This window comes from Panthera onca, chromosome B3 (assembly GCF_046562875.1).
Source record: "Panthera onca isolate mPanOnc1 chromosome B3, mPanOnc1 haplotype 2, whole genome shotgun sequence".
NCBI lineage: Eukaryota > Metazoa > Chordata > Mammalia > Carnivora > Felidae > Panthera > Panthera onca.
The window spans coordinates 46018794-46040470 of record NC_138344.1 but is presented as its reverse complement, the minus strand read 5'-3'; the positions used below and the strand labels follow the sequence as shown (position 1 = coordinate 46040470).

The 21677-nt window shown below is 45.6% G+C and overlaps 1 protein-coding gene across 1 annotated transcript in view; it reads left to right on the top strand.

Moving 5' to 3' along the window:
- The window catches only part of LIPC (lipase C, hepatic type), a 138392-nt gene that overhangs the window by 93505 nt on the left and 23210 nt on the right, over nucleotides 1-21677 (top strand). The window contains exons 2-4 of the mRNA XM_060618393.3: nucleotides 14467-14654; nucleotides 19458-19640; nucleotides 20425-20542. Of these exons, the coding sequence (XP_060474376.2) occupies nucleotides 14467-14654; nucleotides 19458-19640; nucleotides 20425-20542 (489 nt within the window). The remainder of the gene's footprint in view (nucleotides 1-14466; nucleotides 14655-19457; nucleotides 19641-20424; nucleotides 20543-21677) is intronic.

The following is a 21677-nucleotide window of genomic DNA, read 5'->3' as shown; positions in this document are numbered from 1 at the left end:
GAGTTTTCTTGGCCGTTACTGACAAGCTGAGCTCTGTCACTCAGGTTCTCCCCTTGCTCAGTCATATTCTCTCATACAAGAAGTCCAGCCTATATCTGCAGGTCCAACCAGAGAAAGGGCCAAGCACAGCTCACTCCTCAAACAAGTCAGAGATACTCTCCTCCTGGGAGAGTCTCAGTAGGGCATGTCTATGCACATATTTGAGATAACTGTGTTGGAAAAAAGCCAAGGATGAGACCTATGTCTTCCTAGGTGCTTCCTAGGGGCTTTACCCTGCAGATTCCCAACACTGATATTCTGGTCCATTCCAACTTTTGACATGAAGGTGATCCCATATCACTTTGACATGAAAAGTTATCCTATCTGACATTCTATCTATTCATGATAAGTTACTGACAGGGCGTAGAAGGACCCTTCAAAGAGCAAGATGTTGTAATAGCAACACCAATCACTACTTCTGTTACTGCCAATAGGATGATAGCCATCTCTATTCATTGAGAACTTGCCACATTCCAGGCATGTGGGAGGCACTTTACACGTTTATCTCACTCCAAAGAGGGGCCTCCTTTTGGCACAAAGGCAGAGCATCCTTGCCAAGACATGTGATGTTCTGCCTAAAAGAGGTAAACAGAATTCACAGAAAGGTGCTAAGTAGGCTGGCAAAAATCTTTGCAAATACTTATCCAGAAGGAACTCTGCTGGGTCAAGTCATGAGACAAAAGAGATCTTAGGTAAGCTTTGAAAGGAAAGAGAAGCTGTATATTGAATGTCTATAGTAGACATTTCACCAAGTCTCAGATTCATGGTGGCAATTTAAGAGAAGGAAATGGAAGCTCCCACAGGTTAAGTGAACTTTTCAAGATCACACAACTAATAACTGATAGAGAATCAAATACAGGGCCAGCTGCCTCCAAAGCCAACGCCCTTCCCTCTTCACCTCTCTGCCTCCACCATCGCTTCCCGTGGTGCCCCAGAAATTGTTGGAGTCCATGTTTGTGATCTAATGGGGACAAGCAGCAGTGAGCTATGCCTCCAGACACAGGCAGGGAAGGGAAGACAGGGGTGTAGAAAACTATCTTAGGGAAAGTGAAACAAGGGTAAAAGAAATGGCCAAAAGGTCTTACAGTCTCAGAACTTAGATATATGGAGAGAGAGGTCGAAAAATGAGATTCTGGGCCTGGTTTTATTTTTTCAGCCAGCTGTTGGCCTTGGGCCAACCACTGAACCACTCCTTATTTCTTCATCAGGAAATGAATATGCACATAATGGGGACAGCTGTGCTGCAGACCCCACAGCCTGAGGAGCCTCAATGGAGATGAGGGCTCAGGAAAGCTGAAGGGCCCAGGGTGCAGTCTACAGCCATGACCTCCAGCTCTAGAAGTAGAGAGGTGACCACATTGGCCACATGTGGGCTCATCCTCCTTCCCCATTCCATAGTCTTTCTCTCCCCTCAGGACCAGCCCTTAACTGGAATCCCCAAGAGTATCTGGGTAACTGGTGACACTACCTACCAATGGGATTCCTCTGGCTGCCTTCACCCCAGGCACACTATGGCTGGGTAGGTGCCTCTCCTATTCTTCCACCATCAAAACACTTACCAAGCTGCATAACAATTGTCTACTCACTTACTTCCACCATAAGACATGAGCTTCTTGAAAGCATGGTTTGTCTTGTTCACTGTTGTATCTTCATCGTTAAGAACCAGCCCTGCCACATAGTGAGTGCTCATTAAATGTGTGGTAAAATGAACGCATGAATGCATGAATAAATGGGCCATGGTGGTTCATCAGCCTCTAAGATCATACCCAGTGACTGGCCCTCTCAGCTCTAGGCCACAACACAGGAAAGCCCCAAGGAGGCTCAGGGATCAGGTCAAGCTCATTCCTTCATCAGGTTGCCCTCAAGCCCCTGCCCTAGAGAACATAACCCATGTGCTTCAGCTCACATTCCCCACCTATGATTTACCTTTGCCTGAAAGAATAACCTTGGGGCTGTTTGCCCAAGTTAATGCTTAGTGCTTTCCTCATGCTGCAAGTGTTTACCTTTGCAAAGCATCAGGTTCAGATTCCAGCCAGGGAGAGGGGCACATTCCTGGGGGAAACACAGCTAGGAACATGACCCAGGTCATGCTGCTTTGCTCTCACTTTTCTTCTTACCTGGTTTCACACATTCTTCTCTCTGGCATCTTTTACTCATTGCAACTGAGAGATGGGACAGTCTTAGGGCTTCTCCCAACCTCTCAGTGTTCCAGAGGTGGAAACTGAGGCCCAGCTGGTCTGGGAGGAAAGCCAGGTCTAGAACCCTGGCCTAGCTGACTAAAGGAGATGAGGACGTCTCACTGAACCACCATGGAGACCTTAGGGCTGGCTGCTCCAAACCCTTCATTTTCCAGATGAGGAAAATGAGGCCCAGAAAGTTAAATAACTTGCTCAAGGTCAACAAGGACAAGTTAACAGGAAACTAGGACCTCACAGAGATCTTCCAATGCACAGTTACACCAATAGCCAAATGTGAGTTGAACAATTCTGTGTCTAAAGTCATGTTACCTATAAAAGCAGATGCAGTGGACCCAAAAAAGAACATGTTCAGTTGCTTGTCTCATGTGACATGCCCTCAATTCAGGTTCTGGGCCTTCTTCAAAGCTGCCACATAAATGCAGTTCAACACAGCCACACACATGACCACGGAGTGTAACTCTAAGACTGATTCCACAGCCTCATGGTCAGCGTGTGTCCTGTGGGGTTCTGAAGGCCTCACTAAGGAGGTTTGTGGGTCTCAGCAGGTGGCTGACTTCCAGGACCTCAAGGGAGCCACCCTCGGCATGAGACCCAGCCCAACAACCACCTGTGTGACCTTGGCCAAGATCCTTATCCTCTCTGAGACCTTGTTTCCGTTTGGAATAGCACTTACTCGTAGGGGTGTTATGAGGATTCGATAAAATAAGGTGTTCTGAGTTACTAGCAAAAAGTAAATGATAGCCACATAAACAGGCTTTTACCCTGCCTCACCAATTACACCCACTCCCCAGCCCCCCATCATCACCTTTAATGAGAACATTCAAGGTCTTATGCAGTTCTCTGGCTTGGTAATAATTGTAGCTGACACCCTGTGGGGAACTTACTTGTAAAATTGCTTCAGCTCCCATGTCAGCAAAATGATCTCACCATTTAACCAAGTGATCCCACGCCAGGTAGTTCCTTGTAGTAGAAATAATTCTCTGAAAGGAAAAGCTTTCTGCATCAAGTTCATTGCAACCCTGCTTATAAAGGTAAAAAATTGGAAACATACTGCTTGTCCCAGATAGGGTAATGGATACATAAATTATGAAACATCCCCTCAGTGGAATATTACTCAGCCTTTAAAAATGATGAGTATGAGCACTGTTGGAATATGGAGAGATGTTTATTATATAATGGGAAATGAAAAGAGCAAAAAGCAATTACATTTGTGCAGTTACATGAAAAATATATTTGCTTCTGGATACAGAATAGAAACACAGGAAAATAAAAAGTCAATCCATTAAGATGATAAGAATGTGAGTATATATTTTTTGAATTTTGTTTTCTGCTATTACTCTGCTTTTGTGCAACAAATATATTTTTTAAAAGAATAGGGAAGAAAACCTGATACTTGCTCCAGAAAAATTTTAGCTGAAAGCTACTTTCTTTTGTGGGAAAATGCCTGGCACAGAACAGGCACTCGGGAAGTGATAGAAAGAGGAATGAATGAATGAATGAATGAGTGAACAGAGTACCCCCACCTCAATATCAGCACCAAAGCTGTGCCACTAGGAAGCTAAATTAGATGAGAAGGATTTGTGTTGTCTTTTCCCATTCAAGCCACTGTCCCAAGGTCTGTTTGGAAAAGCCATCCTGGGTCTGCCCTTTCTCTGGAGCTAAGAATAAGAGAGTAGATGAGGCATTGGAGATCTCAGCAGGTATAAAGTAAAATAAAGGCTTAGCAGAGTGTCTGCCATAGAGTAAAAACAAAAGTTGACCACTTGTATGCCCATCAGTAGTGCACAGAAGCAGAACCAGACTTGAAGAGACCACCTGAGTCTCCAATGGAGATACAGTATTCCCACCCACCAATGCTCCCAGGGTGCTTATGTCAGTGAGGTGGGTGGCTCTGAGCTGGGAAAAGACTCAAGTGCTCCTAGAGCCCTTGACTGTGATACCATCTGATCATGCCCTAAACCCCATAATTAGAGTTAAGTTCGTCTGCCTTGACCTGTCCTTCTGTTCCTTGTAAGCCTCCTTGGCAATTGTGTAGGTCATGTCAAGACAGACAGGGATAAGAGGACATGAAGCTCAAAGTCAAGAGTTAATCGTAATCACGGGAATCTACCCCCAAAACCAAGAGCGCACTGTATACACTGTATGTTAGCTAACTTGACAATAAATATTATATATATATAAAGAGTTAGATAGTCATTATACAGCCAAATCAAATTTTGAAATAAGAACGTCATTCAGTTCATCTGTCTATTAAAACAGCACTCAGAAAACTAATTTTAAACCAAGATCCACCATTCCAAGAGCTGTTGAAGGACTTGCTCTTTGGCTTGTCCAGCTCCTAGCCAGCTTACCCCAGCCAGACGCTGGTCACACACCTACATCACAGTCTCTTGGCTGTGTAAGAATTCTAGTGTTATCCACTGTGATGGGAGGAAAAGACATGGAGTCTGAGGCTGAGGCTGGCAGACAACAGTTCTGGCAGGTGTTCGAGGAGGTCGTGGGTCACCTCAATCATTTGGGGGCATTTCCCACAGGCAAGACAAGGCCCTAGCAACTCTCTTCTTAACTTAAGACACACTTTCTCGTTGACATCTAGGGGCCTCTCTTAGCGAGATGAGCCTTTGTGAGGCATGGTATGTGAGCCCTCTGAGCTTTACAGCAGTGACAGGAACAGAGTCCCAAAAGCCTGGCCAGTTTGTGGGTTGGTACTTCTCAACCCCAGCCCAGTAGAAAGATGCTGGGAATGTTGGGAGAGCTGAGTTCTTTTGATTCTGCTGTTAACCAGATGCACAGTTTGGGGCATGTCAGTTGGCCTCTCTGGGTCCTAGTTTCAACTACAAAATTAGGAAGTTGGACTAGGCCATTCTGGTCACTGGTCCCTAGGAAGCAATGGTTGGGGGTCAGCAAAGGGCATCACTGAGCTGTTTCAAACAAGTTGTAAAGAGATTGTATAACACAAGTCAACTAAATGTTGAGTTTCTTTGCTTTTTGCTGGAATTCTAGCTACTGATTCTCTCTAGAGGACTAGAAGAGTAAATTGATGGTGTTGTCTATACCCTTATTAAAAAGAGCAGGAAAATGAATTACTCTTCAATAAATGTAGGCTATTTGACATGCACAGAAAGAGAATTAAAAGAGAATTAAAAGTCAGAAACCAGGCTGGGTGCCATGACACTGCATGGTCTCCAAGTCCCTTTCATCCCTAACCTTCTCTGGCCAGATGATTTGGTTTCCCAAGAATGGTCTCCCCAGGCACTCCTGGTCATCCCTAGCCCAAAGGAACTTGGAAGGGCCTTCTAGATAAGCCAAATCTTCCTCAAGTCTTGGAGGGCTAGACATATCCCAGCCTGATCCTATCATTTGGTTCAAAGTCAGGGCTGGAGCACTCTCTGCAGATTGACACCAACTCCCAGAGGACTCAGAAATATCCTGCCTTCTCAGGCCAGCCCAGTCCTGCACAAGTAACTGACACAGAAAACCTGCTGTTCAGCCTATAGTGCCCCGGCCTGAACCCTAAGTAATGTGGAGAAACCACAGTATTGCAGGCTATAGTTTATTTTTCCAACATTTTTTTTAAACGTATATTTAAGGAACCATTATCATCATAAAATACAGAACGTTTCAATCCCTCCAAAAGATTCCCTTTTGCCTTTTCTGTCCCTGGCCCCTGGAAACCACTGGTCAGCTCTCCAGGGCTAGCTTTGCCTTCTCCAGAATGTGATATAAATGGAATCACACAGTATGCAACCTTTCAAGTTCGGCCTCTTTCACTTAGTGTAATGCATTTTAGGTTCATCCATGCTACGTGCTTGCATGGATCACAAATCTGTTCCCTTTTATTGCTGAGTGGTATTCCATTGTGGTAGATTCCTGTATATATTTACTCATTTACCAGTTGATGGGGATTTGGGTTGCTAATAGTTGGGGGCTACTGTGAATAAGCTGCTGTAAACTCTTGGATCTTTGTGTGGACATATGTTTGAATTTCTCTTGGGTAAGCTCTGAGGCTTGGACTTGATGAGCTTATGGTACATTTACCTTTATAAGAAATTGTCAAACAATTTTCCAAAGTGGCTGCAGTGTTTTGCAATCCCACCAGCAATGCGTGAAAAATTCTAGCTGTTCCACATCCTCACCTACAATTGATGCTGTCCATCTTTTTTCATCTTAGCCATCTTAGAGGAGGAGAAGTGGTATCTCGCTGAGGTTTAAATTTGCGTTTCTCTCATGAATAATGATGTTGAGCATCTTTTTGTGTGCTTCTATGCTATGTGTGTATCTTTTTATAAGATGTAGCCGCTTAAACCTCTTGCCCATTTTATAAATGGTTGTTTGTCTTTTTATGCTTGAACTGTAAGTGTTTTTTACATATTATGGATAAAAGTCCATTGTCAGATATATGTATCTTGAATATTTTCCCCCAGTCTGGCTTGGCTTTTCATTTGCTCAGTGGAATATTTCTAAGATCAGATGTATTTAATTTATCAAATTTTTCTTTCATGATTTGTGTTTTGGTGTCCAAAAAACAAAACAAAAAAACCTTTGCTTTCCTCAATGTCATCAAGATTTTCTCCTGTTTTCTTCTAGAATTTTTATGGGTTTTGCATCTAAATTTAGGTCGGTGATCCATTTCAAGATGATTTTCATTCCTCCAACATTTTTTTATGGCAAACTCATAATAGTGAACATTTACATAGCACATGCTACATGTCTGGCACTATTACAGAATGTATTAATACTAATTCAACAAATAATTCTCTAATATAGGTACTATTATTACCTCCATCTTAAAGATGATACAATGAAAAAATTCAGGCACGGTGAGGTTAAGAAATTTGCCCAAGGTCACACAAGTAGTAAATATCAGAAGTGGACCTTGAACCCAAGCCACGTGGCTCCTAGTCTGGATGCCTGGCCACGACACTCCACAGCCCCTTGGTCTACTGGATAAAGTTTTAATGTGAGCAAAACCAGACCTAGGTTCTTCTTTCATGGAGCTTATCATCAAATATAGGAGATAGATATTTATGTAATGACTGCTCAATTAGAAAATTATAACTGTGAAATCACCTAAAAGGACAAATAATAGGAAGATGTGACCAAGTCAGGAAACTCAGAGAGATTTTCCCTGAGGAAATGAAGATTGCATTTTGACTTTGAGAAAGAATGATATTAACTAGTCAAATAGGACACAACAGCTGAGCATGTCAGGCCAGGGGACCATAGGAGGAAAGACCAGGCAGGAAGGTACATCACACACTGGATGTTGAATTAAAAACTCAGAATAATCATCAACAAGGATGGCAATTTTTATTATCATTTCTTTTTCCACTTATTCACTCGGTTGCCCTTGAACTGGAGTGACCAACTCATTCTAGCTTGAAAGGACAAGTGGTCACCCTTCCTTGAACTGTTCAGGGCAGAATGTGACCATGACCTTGGAACCACTTTAAGGAATTAAGCACCATTACCTCCAGAGGATTCCAGTACAAATGGGAAACTTTTCTGAATGGCATACTCTTTCATAATCAGATTTTTTGAAAGACAAAAACTCATTCTGATTCTCGCAGAGGTGTACAACTTAAGAAGAAAGTCTGGAAGAAAAAAAAAATATCTCCAGCAAGAAAACTCAGCCTAGAGTTACTTTCTTCCCTGGAATCTCCAAGTAAAAATGAATTGTAGTCTCAGGCTATAGGATGGCTAGCAAAATCAGGCCAAAGTAGACAAAGAAAACAGAATAAATCAGACTTGTGAAAATAGCTTTCCTTCCATCCCTTATGTCATCATCTTATTTCACAGCAAAATGACGACAGGAAAAATTCAAGATGGTGGGAGTCAGAGAAGCATTCCTAATCACAGCCATGGGCCCAATCTGCTTATCACCAAAGATCAGCAACAGCTAAGAACTGAATCTCTAAAGACCCAGCTATGACTAAATTCTCATTCAAGTTTTTCCATCCTACCATCATGCTAGAAATTCTGAAGTCAGTGTTGTGTATGTACACATCACAGGCATGACCACAGCAGTCAGGAAGAGCTATGACTACAATTTTCTAGTAGGTTCCATCCATCCTGAACAGAAGACACGGTCGGACAAGTTTCCAGAGGGATCTTCCGGAGGACCCCTCTCATTAGTCCCAGGTCTAAGAATATTTTCAGCAATGTGTAATAACAAAGTCACAAAGTTTATTAAATGACACACACACACAGTTTAGCAATTTAAAAAATGAACATTAAGACATTTCACAAACAACTCTGTGAAAGGCATATTAATACCTGTGGCCTCTGTATTATGCACTTGTGTCCTCAGCACTAGTCACACGAAGTCCTCAACAAACCTGGAACTGAGCAGAGGCACCCAGCCCAGGCATCACGGGCAGAAAACAGAATGATTACTACCAAGGCCTTCTACTGCAGAATCCGTGGCTCTCTCCTCTGCCAGCTCATTTGCCTGAAGTCACCACCTAATGATGTCCTTACCCAAAAGAAAATGAAATAATTTGTTCTTATACGAAACATTAGGAACCTCAAACCTGGGGACTGACTTAGGAATGGAGAAATCATTTGCTGCAAGGAATCTAATATTAGAAAATGCAATGGCCTGCACCCAGCTTCTGCTTCTGATTGATTTTGAGGAAGTTCTGCTGCCCCAGGAACTTGCTGTCATGCAGAGGGCAACCCCAAGTCTCCTTAGTCCGTCAATCCACTTTCCAGGTGACAGGGGCTGACTCCTTCAAAGGGTTCCACCGTTTACGTTTAATAGTCTCTCAAAACCATAGCCTCATCCCCAGGTTCTTATCACTGGTGTGTCTTTATCTCTTCTAAAGACAGGAGAAAATAACAATTATAGAAGACGCACCCGGGGAAGGAGATACTCCTATCAAATACAATTGGAACGTATTTCCTCACTCATAACAGAATCATGGTGTGTTCTCACAACTTGCTCACAGAGTTGCTGTGAGGTTTACATGAGTTAATGCAAAGAAGACTGTTAGAAAAGTGCCTGGCACAGAGGAAACACTCAATAAATAGTGGCTTAAAAAGTGCAGAAAGTCAGTCTGAATATATATGCATATATAAAGATATATGAACAAGATCACACCTAAGGAGCTAATGATTCTACTTTCAAAAGTCTAGACTAAGAAAATAGTCATAGATTTTCTAGACAAAGATTTATGTATAAAGATGGTCATCAGAGCATTGTTTGTAATAAAAAAAAAAAATACCTAAATGTCCAACAGTAATGGAATAAGTACACAAACTATGCCACTTTTCAAAAGCATGTTTTTTTCTTCTTTTAATGTTTATTTATTTTTGAGAGACAGAGCATGAGCAGGGGAGGGGCAGAGAGAGAGAGGGAGACACAGAATCCGAAGCTGGTTCTAGGCTCTGAGCTGTCAGCGCAGAACCCAATGAGGAGCTTGAACTCACAAACTGTGAGATCATGACCTGAGCCAAAGTCGGATGCTTAACTGACTGAATCACCCAGGCACCCCTCAAAAGCATGTACAAAAAGAATTTGTAATGCTATAGGAAAATTATTAAGACAGGTGAAGAAGGATATGAAACCATTTGCGTCGTATGATTTCGATTTTAGATAGTCCAAATAAATATCTATGGAACGAATATCTCCACAAGATTAGAAGGAAATACTCCAAACATTACTTGTGTTTTTCTCTCAGTAGTGAGATTCTTTACTCATTTCAGCATTTTTCAAATTATTTATGCATATACAATGAGTTTGTATTAATTCTACAAATAAAAGTTAAGACTCTATTACAATTTCACAATTAAAAAAAAAATTGCATGAAGTTCTAGACTAGGCCAGTGGCAAGGGACAGAGACGATAATCCTGAGGATGGGTCCTCAGTATTGGGTGACCCAAAAGCATTCTAGAACAGCTCTCCGTTTTCTAGCTTGAGCAATAGCATGGACAAATAATGGTGTTTTGAATCATAGTAGGAAATGTAGAGAGAAAGGAAGAAAAATGGATTGAGAGGAAAGAAAATAAATTCAGTTTGGCTACACTGGGTTCGCAGTACCGAAAGGATCCACTGGGAGAGGTGCCCAGTCAAGAGCTGGCTACAATGAGTGGCTAGAGCCTGGGAAACATTTTGGTATACATGTGGGTATGGGTGATAGCAGTGCATCCTTGACGCCATGGCTCCGCCCAGAATGTACCAGCATTCTCTGTGTTCTGTGAAGGGGACAATCAGACTCTGCCCCCATGGAAACGCAGACACTCAAGCTCTGGAGCTCTACCTCTTCCTGTTACCCAAAATGTGACCTGAAGTGGCCCCTGCCTCCCTCGGTCCCAGAGACGACTGCTGCAATATAGCGAAGAGCCTCACAGAGATTCGCTGTGACTCAAATGCTGTTTGGCACTATGACTCTCAGAGTCAACCACGTAAAACTTACTACTGCATATTTTGCAGGAATGGTGTTCAAGACAGTGGCCACTGCCTCACCCGGTGGACTCCTTTCACAATAACATAGAAGGAAGCCATCTCAGGCTCAAGGACCAGAAATGTGTGAGCCACTGGACGCCATGAATCCTATAATTGCTCTTGTTTCCCTCTCCGATTTGGCCAATAAGAAGCTCATAATAAAATCTGTGGCCTATCTTCAGCAACATTACATGATCACACAGTGTGCCTTTTAGAGTACTAATCTATCAGCATTTCTGTCTTTGTTGTTTTACTGCCCTTATTTTCTCGTTGTCCCCATTTCTTCAACTATAAATTTTTGTAAACTACTTAAAGTCTAAAATTTTCTGCCATGTCACACCCACTCACTGATGCCATTTCTATCTCCTAGAGTTGCATAAAAGAATTCTAGGCTCTCTTCTCCATAACAGCCCTTCAACACTCATGTCCTCCACGAAATCTTTTTTTTTTTTTTTTTTTAGATACCAGAGTCTCACTTTCTTCAGCAGTTTGTCCTAGATGTGAGCTCCTAAAGCATCTTTCATCCTTCTAGACTCAAATGATGCCTCATCTTCTCTGGACATCTCTAGCCCCTATTCAGGGCACCCCTCCCCTGCAGCACCTACAGCAACCACATGCAATGAGTGGTTCTCACACTTGCCTCTCCCACCAGACTGGGGACTCCTGAAAAACAGAGGCGGTGTCCTGTGTGCCTTCAAAGAGTACCTAGCCAGGCCCAAGGCATAATATAATAAAATATGCTAATAAGTTTTTGTTGAGGAAATAAATGATTGAATATACACATACATACAACATAACTTCCTCACTCCTATGCGTGCCAAAAGAAAGCCAAGCCAGGAAGAAAAGGGAGAAGCCAGTTCAGTTCAGTTGTTTGAGGGCTTCTCCTTCTGACAGCTGTTTCTCCATAGGACTCTCCCGAAGAGCCTTGAGGCCCTAGACACCCGGCCAAGCTTATTCTCCAGCCAAATCCAGAGTAAATGCACGTAAGACAGAATTGGTCCTGAGAGGGCAACTGGGCTAAGTTTTCACAGAAAGAAAGGATCTCACAGATCAAAAATGCAGGATGCTGGATGCTCCAGTTGGTATTTATTTTAACAACACAGCCTCACATAGGTGCTAATTATGTGCCAGGCATTGTTCTGAGCTCTTTACAAATATCTTATTTAATCTTTGTAACAACTTCATGAGATAGGTACTATTTCTATCCCCGTTTTATTTTCATTTATAGTTTTCTTAGCATTTGAGTCAGCTATCCTGAAACAAAGGAAGATATAACTATTCCATCACTAAGTACAAGAAAATTGGTTACATTTAGTACCAGTGCATACGTGGCGGACAAATCAAACCTTAGCCTTTGACCTGAGACCTGGATGCATGGAATACCGCATCATTCAGTAAGCATTTATTGAGCACCTACCAGCACTGCCCTCCGGGAGCTCACAGCCTGGTGGAGGAAACAGCACACACCTAAACAAATAAATTACCAGGTCCCATGACAAGCACATTAGAATCAAAGATGCAATACAGTGCTGGCGGCAAGAGGAAGTAATGATCTCTGACTAGATGAGAAGGCTTCCTGGAGGGTATGATGGCTGAGTTCCATTTTAATGGATGGTCCGGGGCTTACCATGGAGCAGTAGAGATGGGGGAGGGGGGAGTTTGTGAGAGTACAGAGGTGCAGGGAACCACTGGCAGTGGGGAGCAGGAGGGGAGGAGCTGGGGAGCGAGGGATTATCACTGGGTGGTAGCCTTGGCTACAATACTATGAAGCTCAAAGTCACTAATGGATATGATAGTCATTCCTGTTCTAGGAAGATTCTTTGAGAAGCAGTGTGAGAGATGATGTCATGATCAAACAGAGAGAGAGAGAGAGAGAGAGGTGTTGGGAGGCTGTTGCAATCAACCAAGCAAGAAACAGTGTGCTCCTTAGCTAGAGAACTGGATTCTAGGCATATTTGGGAACCCAAAGCTTCAGATTGACTGGAAGGCTGGTGTAGGGGATCAAGGTGACACTTAAGCTTCTACTTAGAAGACCGGGAGGGCGGTGCAGCCAGTGAAATGGGGAGCATGAGCTGGGAACCCCCCTGGCAAGGATGAGGACAAGTTCAAGCAGCCTCCAAGCTTGGGAAAGCCAAACGGGTGGCAGACATTTTCTTAATTATCACCGAGCAGTACTGCAGTCTCACTCACATCTCCCTTTAATAAAATATGATGCATTTCACTCTGTCATCATAGTGAAAAATCATTGCCCTTTGCAGGAAATTAATAACCTTTCAAATTAATAACCTTTGGGTAGGAAAATTGGTTTCATTAATACCTCCCCTTGCACTTTGTTAGGTTCATCATCTGTCTATCCTGCTGTCCCCTGAAACCAAAAGCCCAAGACTTAATGTCTGAGAAGCCTGAATGACTTTATGCTCAGAATGAATGGTCGGGATCCTTAGTAATTGGACTCAATTGAATTCACTGACCAAAAATGCTGGTGTGGTCTTATGGCTGCCCCTCAGTCCTGGAGACCCCACCCTGAGCTGGAAGGGAGGATGAGGGCAACCTTCCCCAGCTCCCAGCCTGATCCCTAATCATGGCAGAAAAGATGTCACCCATCTTGTTGTCACAACCTGAGAAACTAACACCTCCCCGGGCTTCTCCCAGCCCCTGAGCAGAGGCATCAGTCTTTGGCCAACACCACGGCCTTGACAGCTGTTGGGCTGCCTGACAGAGTTGTGTGACTGCTCACTACAACTCCAAAATGGCTCAAGATCAAGGTTAGGCTCCCCTAAAAGAGAGACTAGAAGGCATTTTGAAAAAACAACAGAAGGTAAAATCTTGAAAACAATCTTTCGCTGCCTATCTCATTCTTCCACAGTCTTCGAAAGATTCCAAATGGATACACATTTATCCTTTTCTACTGAAAAACTCCTTAGCAGCAGCCTTATCATCTAGGGCATCAAGTCCAGACTCCCCAGCATCCCAGGGCCCAGGACATTCCAACTGCCCAGCCTTGTCTTCCTCTTCCTCATGCCCACAAGGTACCACCCTCTGAGCCCTAACTCTTCTGTTCCCCCAGCTCAGAAAGCCCTGCTCTCTCCCGCCACCGATGCACCCACCCCCCAAAAGCCCTTGTCCATCCTTCCAGGCAGGATCAGCATCACTTTCCCTGAAAAGTCTTCTCTGAATGTTACTCCTTCCATCAAGCAGAATCAGCCACTCCTTTGAGATCCTCTCTGCCCCAACCCTACCTGGTCTGTGCAAGTCTGCATAGTATAATTTGACTACAAGTGACAACAGGCTGAGCTACACGAGCAAATACATAGTGTCATCTAACAAAGGTGCTCTATTCATGGTTTCTGCAGCATAGGGATGTAGGCAATTGGATTCAGAGGGTGTGGGTTCAAATCCTGACTCCACCACTTACCGGCAGTGTGATTTGGGGTGAAATACTCATCTTCCACAACTGCCTCTTCCATATCCCTAGCGTCTCTGAGTTACTCCACTGTCTGACTGGCTGATCCCATAGTCCCCAGGGTGGCAGGACGGAGGATCTGGTCCCTCCACCTCTGTGTTCGATTGTCCTCGGTCAGCCTTCATCATCTCCCAGGGGAGAAATGGCCATTCTGCTGGACACGCTCTTTTGGGTTCCCTGAAGCTGCAGTTCGTGCCTACCTCTAGCACCTCACAGCAACCCCGCTGGCTGGTGCTTTTAGAAACTTCTGGGCTGTCCCAGAGCTGGCAGAAGCAGAACAGATGCCAGGGTAAATACTGTCTCCAATCTTATATTCCAGGGCCATTTGGAAGAAGACCGAGAGCTGCTGAAACAAAGAAAGCATCGCAGGAGACAGAGATCAGATTCCTGCTTTTTCAAGAAGAAACGGATAAGGGCTGTCAGATTCAGCTCAATCACCCAGACACGTTACAGCAGTGTGGCTTCAACTCCTCTCTGCCTCTGGTGATGATAATCCACGGGTGGTCGGTAGGAAATGCTGACATGCCTTTTTTCTCTCTGCTTTTACATTTTCTGTTTTTTTCTCCCTCATGTGTCCAATTTTAATAAAAAGATAGGAAACCAGTGATAAAAACTTCATGCATAATATTAAAATGTAAAGCACATTCTAATTTTCCAAGTGCTTCCCCACACAGCATCTCATTGATTATCTCAATGCCATGAATGAGCAGGATAGGGAAAATAGAATTATCTCCACATTTCAGATAATAAAATACAGCTCAAAGAATCACACAGCACATGAAGGCCCATAAGTGATTGCAGTCCATGCAAGTGAATCTGCATGTTTCACAAGAGGAGGTAGGAAGCCACAGAAGACATAGTCTCCCAGTGAAATGTTGCAACTGTAAGGTTTAAATACAGGTGCAAGTAACGGAAACTCAATTGGCAATAGTTCAAATAAACCAGAAGTTTGTTCCTATTTCACACAACAGTCTGGAGGTATGCAGTCCAAGTCCTCAGGGACCTAGCTCCTTTCCAGCTTAGTAGTCTGCCACCCTTAGACTGTAGCATTTGTCCTTATAATCCAAGATGGCAGCCAGAGCACCAGTCGTCACATCTTTATTCCAGGAAGCACAATTAGTAAAGGGTGTACACAAAGGAGTCAAGGAGTAGAGTTTTTTTTAAACAGCTTTATTGAGATATAATTCACATACCATGTAACTCATCCATTTAAAGTATACAATCCAATGGCTTTTGCTATAAAAGAGTGGTACTTTTTTGGTTAGCTACCCAGAAGCATCTGTGAAATGCTTCCAGTTACAGTCATTGGCCATAGCTAAGTAGAAATGTGACTGAGACATGCAGCCTCTTAAGGAAAATGTAGCCCTTCTCGGATGCTGAAAATCCTGGACAAGGGGGAGAAAGAATATTGTAGGCAATGACTGAACTCAAACTAAGCAAGGACTTGTCTCCCAGACAAAATTGTACCTCCCTGGCTCCCCAACAACCCACGATTTGAAGCTCAGTTGACAGCTTGAAACCTCCAGAGATTTGGGGGGTCTATTTCATGACTTGGAAATCTTTCCCTGACTTCTAGTTGAAAAATACTCTTGGGACTCCTGGGTGGCTCAGTCAGTTAAGTGTCTAACCCTGGCTCAGGTCATGATCTCACAGTCGTGAGCCCTGCATTGGGCTCCTCACTCAGCATGAAATAGAAAAAAAGAAAGAAAAGAAAGAAAGAAAGAAAGAAAGAAAGAAAGAAAGAAAGAAGAAGGAAGGAAGAGAAAGGAAGAAAGGAAGAGAAAGGAAAGAAGGAAGGAAGGAAGGAAGAAGAGAAAGGAAGAAAGAAAGAGGAAGGAAGGAAGGAAGAGAAAGGAAAGAAGGAAGGAAGGAAGAAAGAGAGAAAGAAAGAAAGAGAAAGAAGGAAGAAAGAAAGAAAGAGAAAGGAAGGAAAGAAGAAAGAAAGAAAGAAAGAAAGAAAGAAAGAAAGAAAGGAAAAGAAAAAAAAATACTCTTGAAACCCTCATCTCTCCTACCATAGAGAACAAAAGGAGCCCGTCAACCCACCAGCCACTCTTTCCACATGTATTCAAGGAGAGCCTGCTATGTGCAGGCACACAGCCCCCATGAACAAAACAGACCCTGTTCCTGGTCTCACGTGGTAGACCACGTGGTGATGCCACATGGGTATAGCCACGAGGTGGGGTGCTGCCATTGCTACAGGGGAAAGGAGTGGTGACTATAGCCTGCTAGCAGCTTCCCCATAGGATTCAAAGAGCTCCCACCCTAAGGAAGTGGAGGTTCCTAACACCCCAGGGTCCACAGTGAGGGTGGTGATGGGTTTTCCTGCTGCTAAAGAAGAGACCTAACATAGATTGAAGCCTTACCGTAAGTTAGACCCTTTACATTATACATCAACCCATTTAATCCCCACACCTCCCTACTAGGTGGGTTAGTATCTCTCACATCAGGAAAATGCACTCAGAGAGGTCAAGCAGCTACCATAGTCACACAGCCAACAGTGGACACAAATTCACCCAGAACACTCACACTCCAAGTTCACACTCTTAAAGACTCCCAGTTCACTGGGCCTTTGTCAGAGGGGTTTGAATGGTCCCCCCAATTCTGCAGCAGGCTTCACACTGCAAACTCCTAGCTGTGGCTTTCTCCAGCTGGGGTAGGAGCTCAATCCATGCTTCTTTAAGAAAAACAGGGCAGAATGCTAAGATGAAACATGTTTTTAAAGGGAACCCTGCGGGAAGATATGGATTAGAAGGAGGCAAGTCACTGTAGAGAAGAGTATCCTATTTCTTCAGCTGCTTTAGCCAAACAGACTTTCCTTACAAGAAAACAGAGAGAAAGTGGGAAGGAAGGAATGCATCCAGAGGAGAGATGTGCGAAGGGGTGGAGGAGAAGCTGGAGCTGAGAGCCACCAAGTCACAAAGGCTGCACACAGCACAGCTGGGGCTTCTTCCAGGTGCTCTCCCTCTGACCCTGCCCACTACACACTCCCTGCCCCCCTCACCCTCCCTCCCCCCCTCATCTTCCCTGCCCCCCTCACCTTCCCTGCCCCCCTCACCCTCCCTGCCCCCTTCACTTTCCCTGCCCCCATCACTCTTCCTGCCCCCCTCACCTTCCCTTCCCCCCTCACTCTTCCTGCCCTCCTCACCCTCTCTGCTCCCCTCACTCTTCCTGCCCTCCTCACTCCTCCTGCCCCCATCACCCTTCCTGCCCTCCTCACCTTCCCTGCCCCCCTCACCCTCCCTGCCCCCTTCACTTTCCCTGCCCCCATCACTCTTCCTGCCCCCCTCACCTTCCCTTCCCCCCTCACTCTTCCTGCCCTCCTCACTCCTCCTGCCCCCCTCACCCTCCCTGCCCCCATCACCCTCCCTGCCCCCCTCACCTTCCCTGCCCCCCTCACCCTCTCTGCTCCCCTCACTCTTCCTGCCCTCCTCACTCCTCCTGCCCCCATCACCCTTCCTGCCCCCCTCACCTTCCCTGCCCCCCTCACCCTCCCTGCCTCCCTCACCCTCCCTGCCCCCCTCACTCTTCCTGCCCTCCTCACTCCTCCTGCCCCCATCACCCTCCCTGCCCCCCTCACCTTCCTTGCCCCCCTCACCCTCCCTGTCCCCCTCACCTTCCCAGCCCCCCTCACCCTCTCTGCTCCCCTCACTCTTCCTGCCCTCCTCACTCTTCCTGCCCTCCTCACTCCTCCTGCCCCCATCACCCTCCCTGCCTCCCCTCACCTTCCCTGCGCCCCACTTAGACTCCAGCAACACTCAACTGCTTGGAGCTCGTTCCACTCTCCTGTGATTTCTCTCCTCCTGGCCTTGGCTCAGGCTATGCTTTCTGCCTACAGTGTTCTCCCTCTTCTCCTTCGGAACAGTATCCATTATATGTAAGGTGCTCCAAAAATATTTGTTAACTGAATTAATGACTAAATAAGTATCTTGTTTACAAAATGCTACATGAAGATAGCAGGGTTTTCTTGCCAGGGTCTTTTACCAGAATGCACTCTTCATTCTTAAAATCTAGATGGGAATATATCTATTACTACTAGTAATAACAACAACAACAGCTGCATCGCTATGTAAATAACTATTAACATAACTGCATAACTAAATAACTCTGCGTAACTAACATCTCCTGAGTGCTTACTACATTCCAGGCGGCGTTCTAAGTGCTTTCCATCTATTAACTGATTTCATCTTCACGACAATCCTGGAAAAAGCGCTATTATTTTCCCCATTTCCAGATGGGGAAACTGAGGCATGGAAAAGTTAACTAACTTGCCTAAGGCCACGCAGCTAGTAACTGACAGAGTCTGGATTTGAACCCAAGGTGCCCTACGCACACGAAAAGCACTGGGTGAACATGAGTAAGTGGACCCACCTGACCTAGGAATGACCTGCCGCGTCATCAGTATTGTTCTCCAGCCTTGCCTCCCACTGTCTAGTCTTGAGCCACACCAGACTCTTTCCCTAAACACACCGCGGGGCCCTTTCCTAACTCTGTGTGCTCTTCCTTCTGCCTGGACCACCCTAGAGAGCCGTGCCCCACACTCACCAGCCACCCTTATTCTTGTAAGTGAACTCCTATTTGTCCTTGCAGGCGCAACACAAATGTCTTTGTTCTGTGAGCCTGTCAGGAGTACCCTGCAGGCTGGTTCTCAAACAAGGCGCATACACAGAAAGTTTCTCCATAAACGGGTATTGAGCTCCTGCCATGCTCCAGCCCATGGTGCTTTATTCCCTCGAAAGCGAGCAGATGAGTGGGCCAGAGGAGAGCAAAGGAGCTGGGATTCAGAGCCGTGGCTGTGGCCATGGCCCAGCAGGCCTCCCTCCTGGAGCCGAAGGTACCAGAGCTGATGCTCAAAGGATAGGTCAGCTTTAGCACCTGGTTACACAGACTTTTCCATGATTTTAAGGCTCAGAAACTCTTAAAATAGGGACACATTAAGAGAACAGCTCTCAGTTGGAGGCCAGGGGTAGCCCCCAGGGGACATTTGGCAAAGCCTGGAGACATTGTTGGTTTTCACAGCTTGGCGGGAAGGGTACTGCTGGCACCTATGTGGCAGAGACCAGAGATGCTGCTGGATATGCTACAACGCACAGGACAGCCCCCACAAGAAGAAGGATCTGGCCCAAAATGTCAGTAGTGCCAAGGTCGAGAGACCCCTCCCTCCCCCCACCCCGAAGCCTTTTTTTCTGGAAAGAAGGATCCAGCATTAGTTAGCCAAGACTTGGAGAATTTAAAAAGTGAAGCGAGAGAAAGAAGAGGCCCCTCTGGCCCCTCCCGGTTACACTGACTACTCTGTGGGCCCACGTGCAGGTGGATGGCTTTCTGGAAGACTGGATCTGGCAGATGGTTGCCGCACTGAAGTCTGGGCTGGCCCAGCCAGTGAACGTGGGGCTGGCGGACTGGCTCACCCTGGCCTACCACCACTACACCATGGCTGTCCACAACACCCGCCTCGTGGGCCGTGAGGTGGCCGCTCTCATCCGGTGGCTGGAGGTGAGCCCTGCCCCGACCTCCCCTTCCCTCCCTTCCTCTCCCTTCCCGTAAGTGTCAGTGAATTAAGCTGGTCTCCAAGCAGCCCAGGCGGGAGGACAGCTCTGCTAACCCTGTAGAAATGGGAGGGCAGGGGTGGAGATGGGACATCAGGTTTCCCTCAGATGCCTTGCTTAAACCCCTACTTTGCAGAACTATCTTCCCCTCTCCCATCCACTGTTTCTTTTATGCTCACTCCCTAGGATGTGCTGAGGGATCTAAACATACCTGTAACACCATCAAACCCCACGCAAATGAACAGGATCACCGTGCAAGGCATTAAGGTGCTAATAAAGGCAGGCAGAGGGGCAGCATCACCAGGCAGGGTCCCAGGTAGCTGAGACTGAAAGGTGGGAGCCAGCAAAAGTGAGAAACCAGGGGCACCGAGGTGGCTCAGTCGGTTAAGCATCTGATGTCAGCTCAGGTCATGATCTCACAGTTCGTGAGTTCAGGCCCCATGTGGGGCTCTGAGCTCATGGCACAGAGCTTGTTTTGGATTCTGTGTCTCCTTCTCTCTCCCCGTCACCTGCTTGTGCACTCTCTCTCTCTCTCAAAATGAATAAACTTAAAAAAAAAAAAAAAAAAAAAAAAAAAAAGGTGAGAAACCAGTTTGGGTCTGAAGGATGAATTAAGCACCTCATTTGCCACCCAGCGCAAAGAACAGGGTGGGAGCCAAGAACAAGCTGGACCCACACGAGGTTACCGTCCAGCAGCTCTCCCCTGTAACCATCTTGCCTCTGTCTTCCAGGAATCTGTTCAGTTTTCTCGAAGCAATGTACACCTAATTGGGTACAGCCTGGGTGCACATGTCGCAGGATTCACTGGCAGTTACATCGGCGGAAAGCACAAGATCGGGAGAATTACAGGTAACCGTGCCTGATAACTAACAACCACGGGGGGCGGGGAGACGGGGGCGGGGGGAGAGGCGGGGGTGGTCGTGTGCAGGACCCGCTTCTACAGCAGTCCCGTAATTACCAGGTCCCCAGCTTCCTTCACGCGGCGCCGGTGTTCACAGGAAGACTGGTTACGGGGCGTCAAACATGACCACTGTCACAGACTGCTTTTCCTCGAGAATTCAGAATAAATTACAGCCTCAACTTCTGGTGCCTCTCCTCCAACAGGTGCCTCTCGTAGTCATGCCAAATAGGACCTAAAAAGTAGGCTTTCTATACACTGTTCTACCAGCAAAGAGTTTTTCGACCTGTAGTTTAAAAAGCCCAATATGAGCAAGTTAAAAAATCACAGGCTGAAATGTGCAGTAACATCAGCCACGTTTGTGAAACATACGGGTCTTACTCTGGGACCTATTTGGACTGAGGCAGGGAGCTCTACACTCACTTGGGAACGGCCCCAGATACCCAGAAAGAACTGGGGTTGTGTGAGAAGGTCTTTCCCCCCAGGCATCATAGACACCAACCTCATCCCCCATGCTGCCCCACAGTTCTGTTTTTGAAGAACACGTCTCACCAGATATTTCCCTAACCAAGTCCCCAAGGCCCCCAGATACCCACAGGACGAAACTCAGAAAGCCCAAACAAGGCCCCAGAGTTCTCCGACCTCCCCTCCAGCCGTTCCCTCCCCGTAGTCCCAGGCGTCCATGACACTAGGTCTTTCTCCACTTCACAAACATGCCATTGCCTCCTATGCTTCTGGGCCTTTGCCTGTCCTTTTCTTTTTGCCTGGAACTTTTTACTACCACTTACCCACCCAGCCCTGGTCTAGCCACCAAACTCCTACTCATCCTTCAAGACCTAGCAGGTCAAAGCAATAATACTTCACAGGCTAAAACAATTCAAAGGAAATTTGAGATGACTAGCGTTGTTGTGGCCTTTAATTTTATCAAGTCAGAACATTTTTGGCAGCTGACATCTATGATTCCCATCACTTCACCAAAGAAGAAGTTAAAAGATAATGGCAGACATTTAAAAGAAAGAAATTTGTCATTATGAGAACTCACTTCCTCACCCTTATTTTATTTATTTATTTTTTATCTTGCTGGTG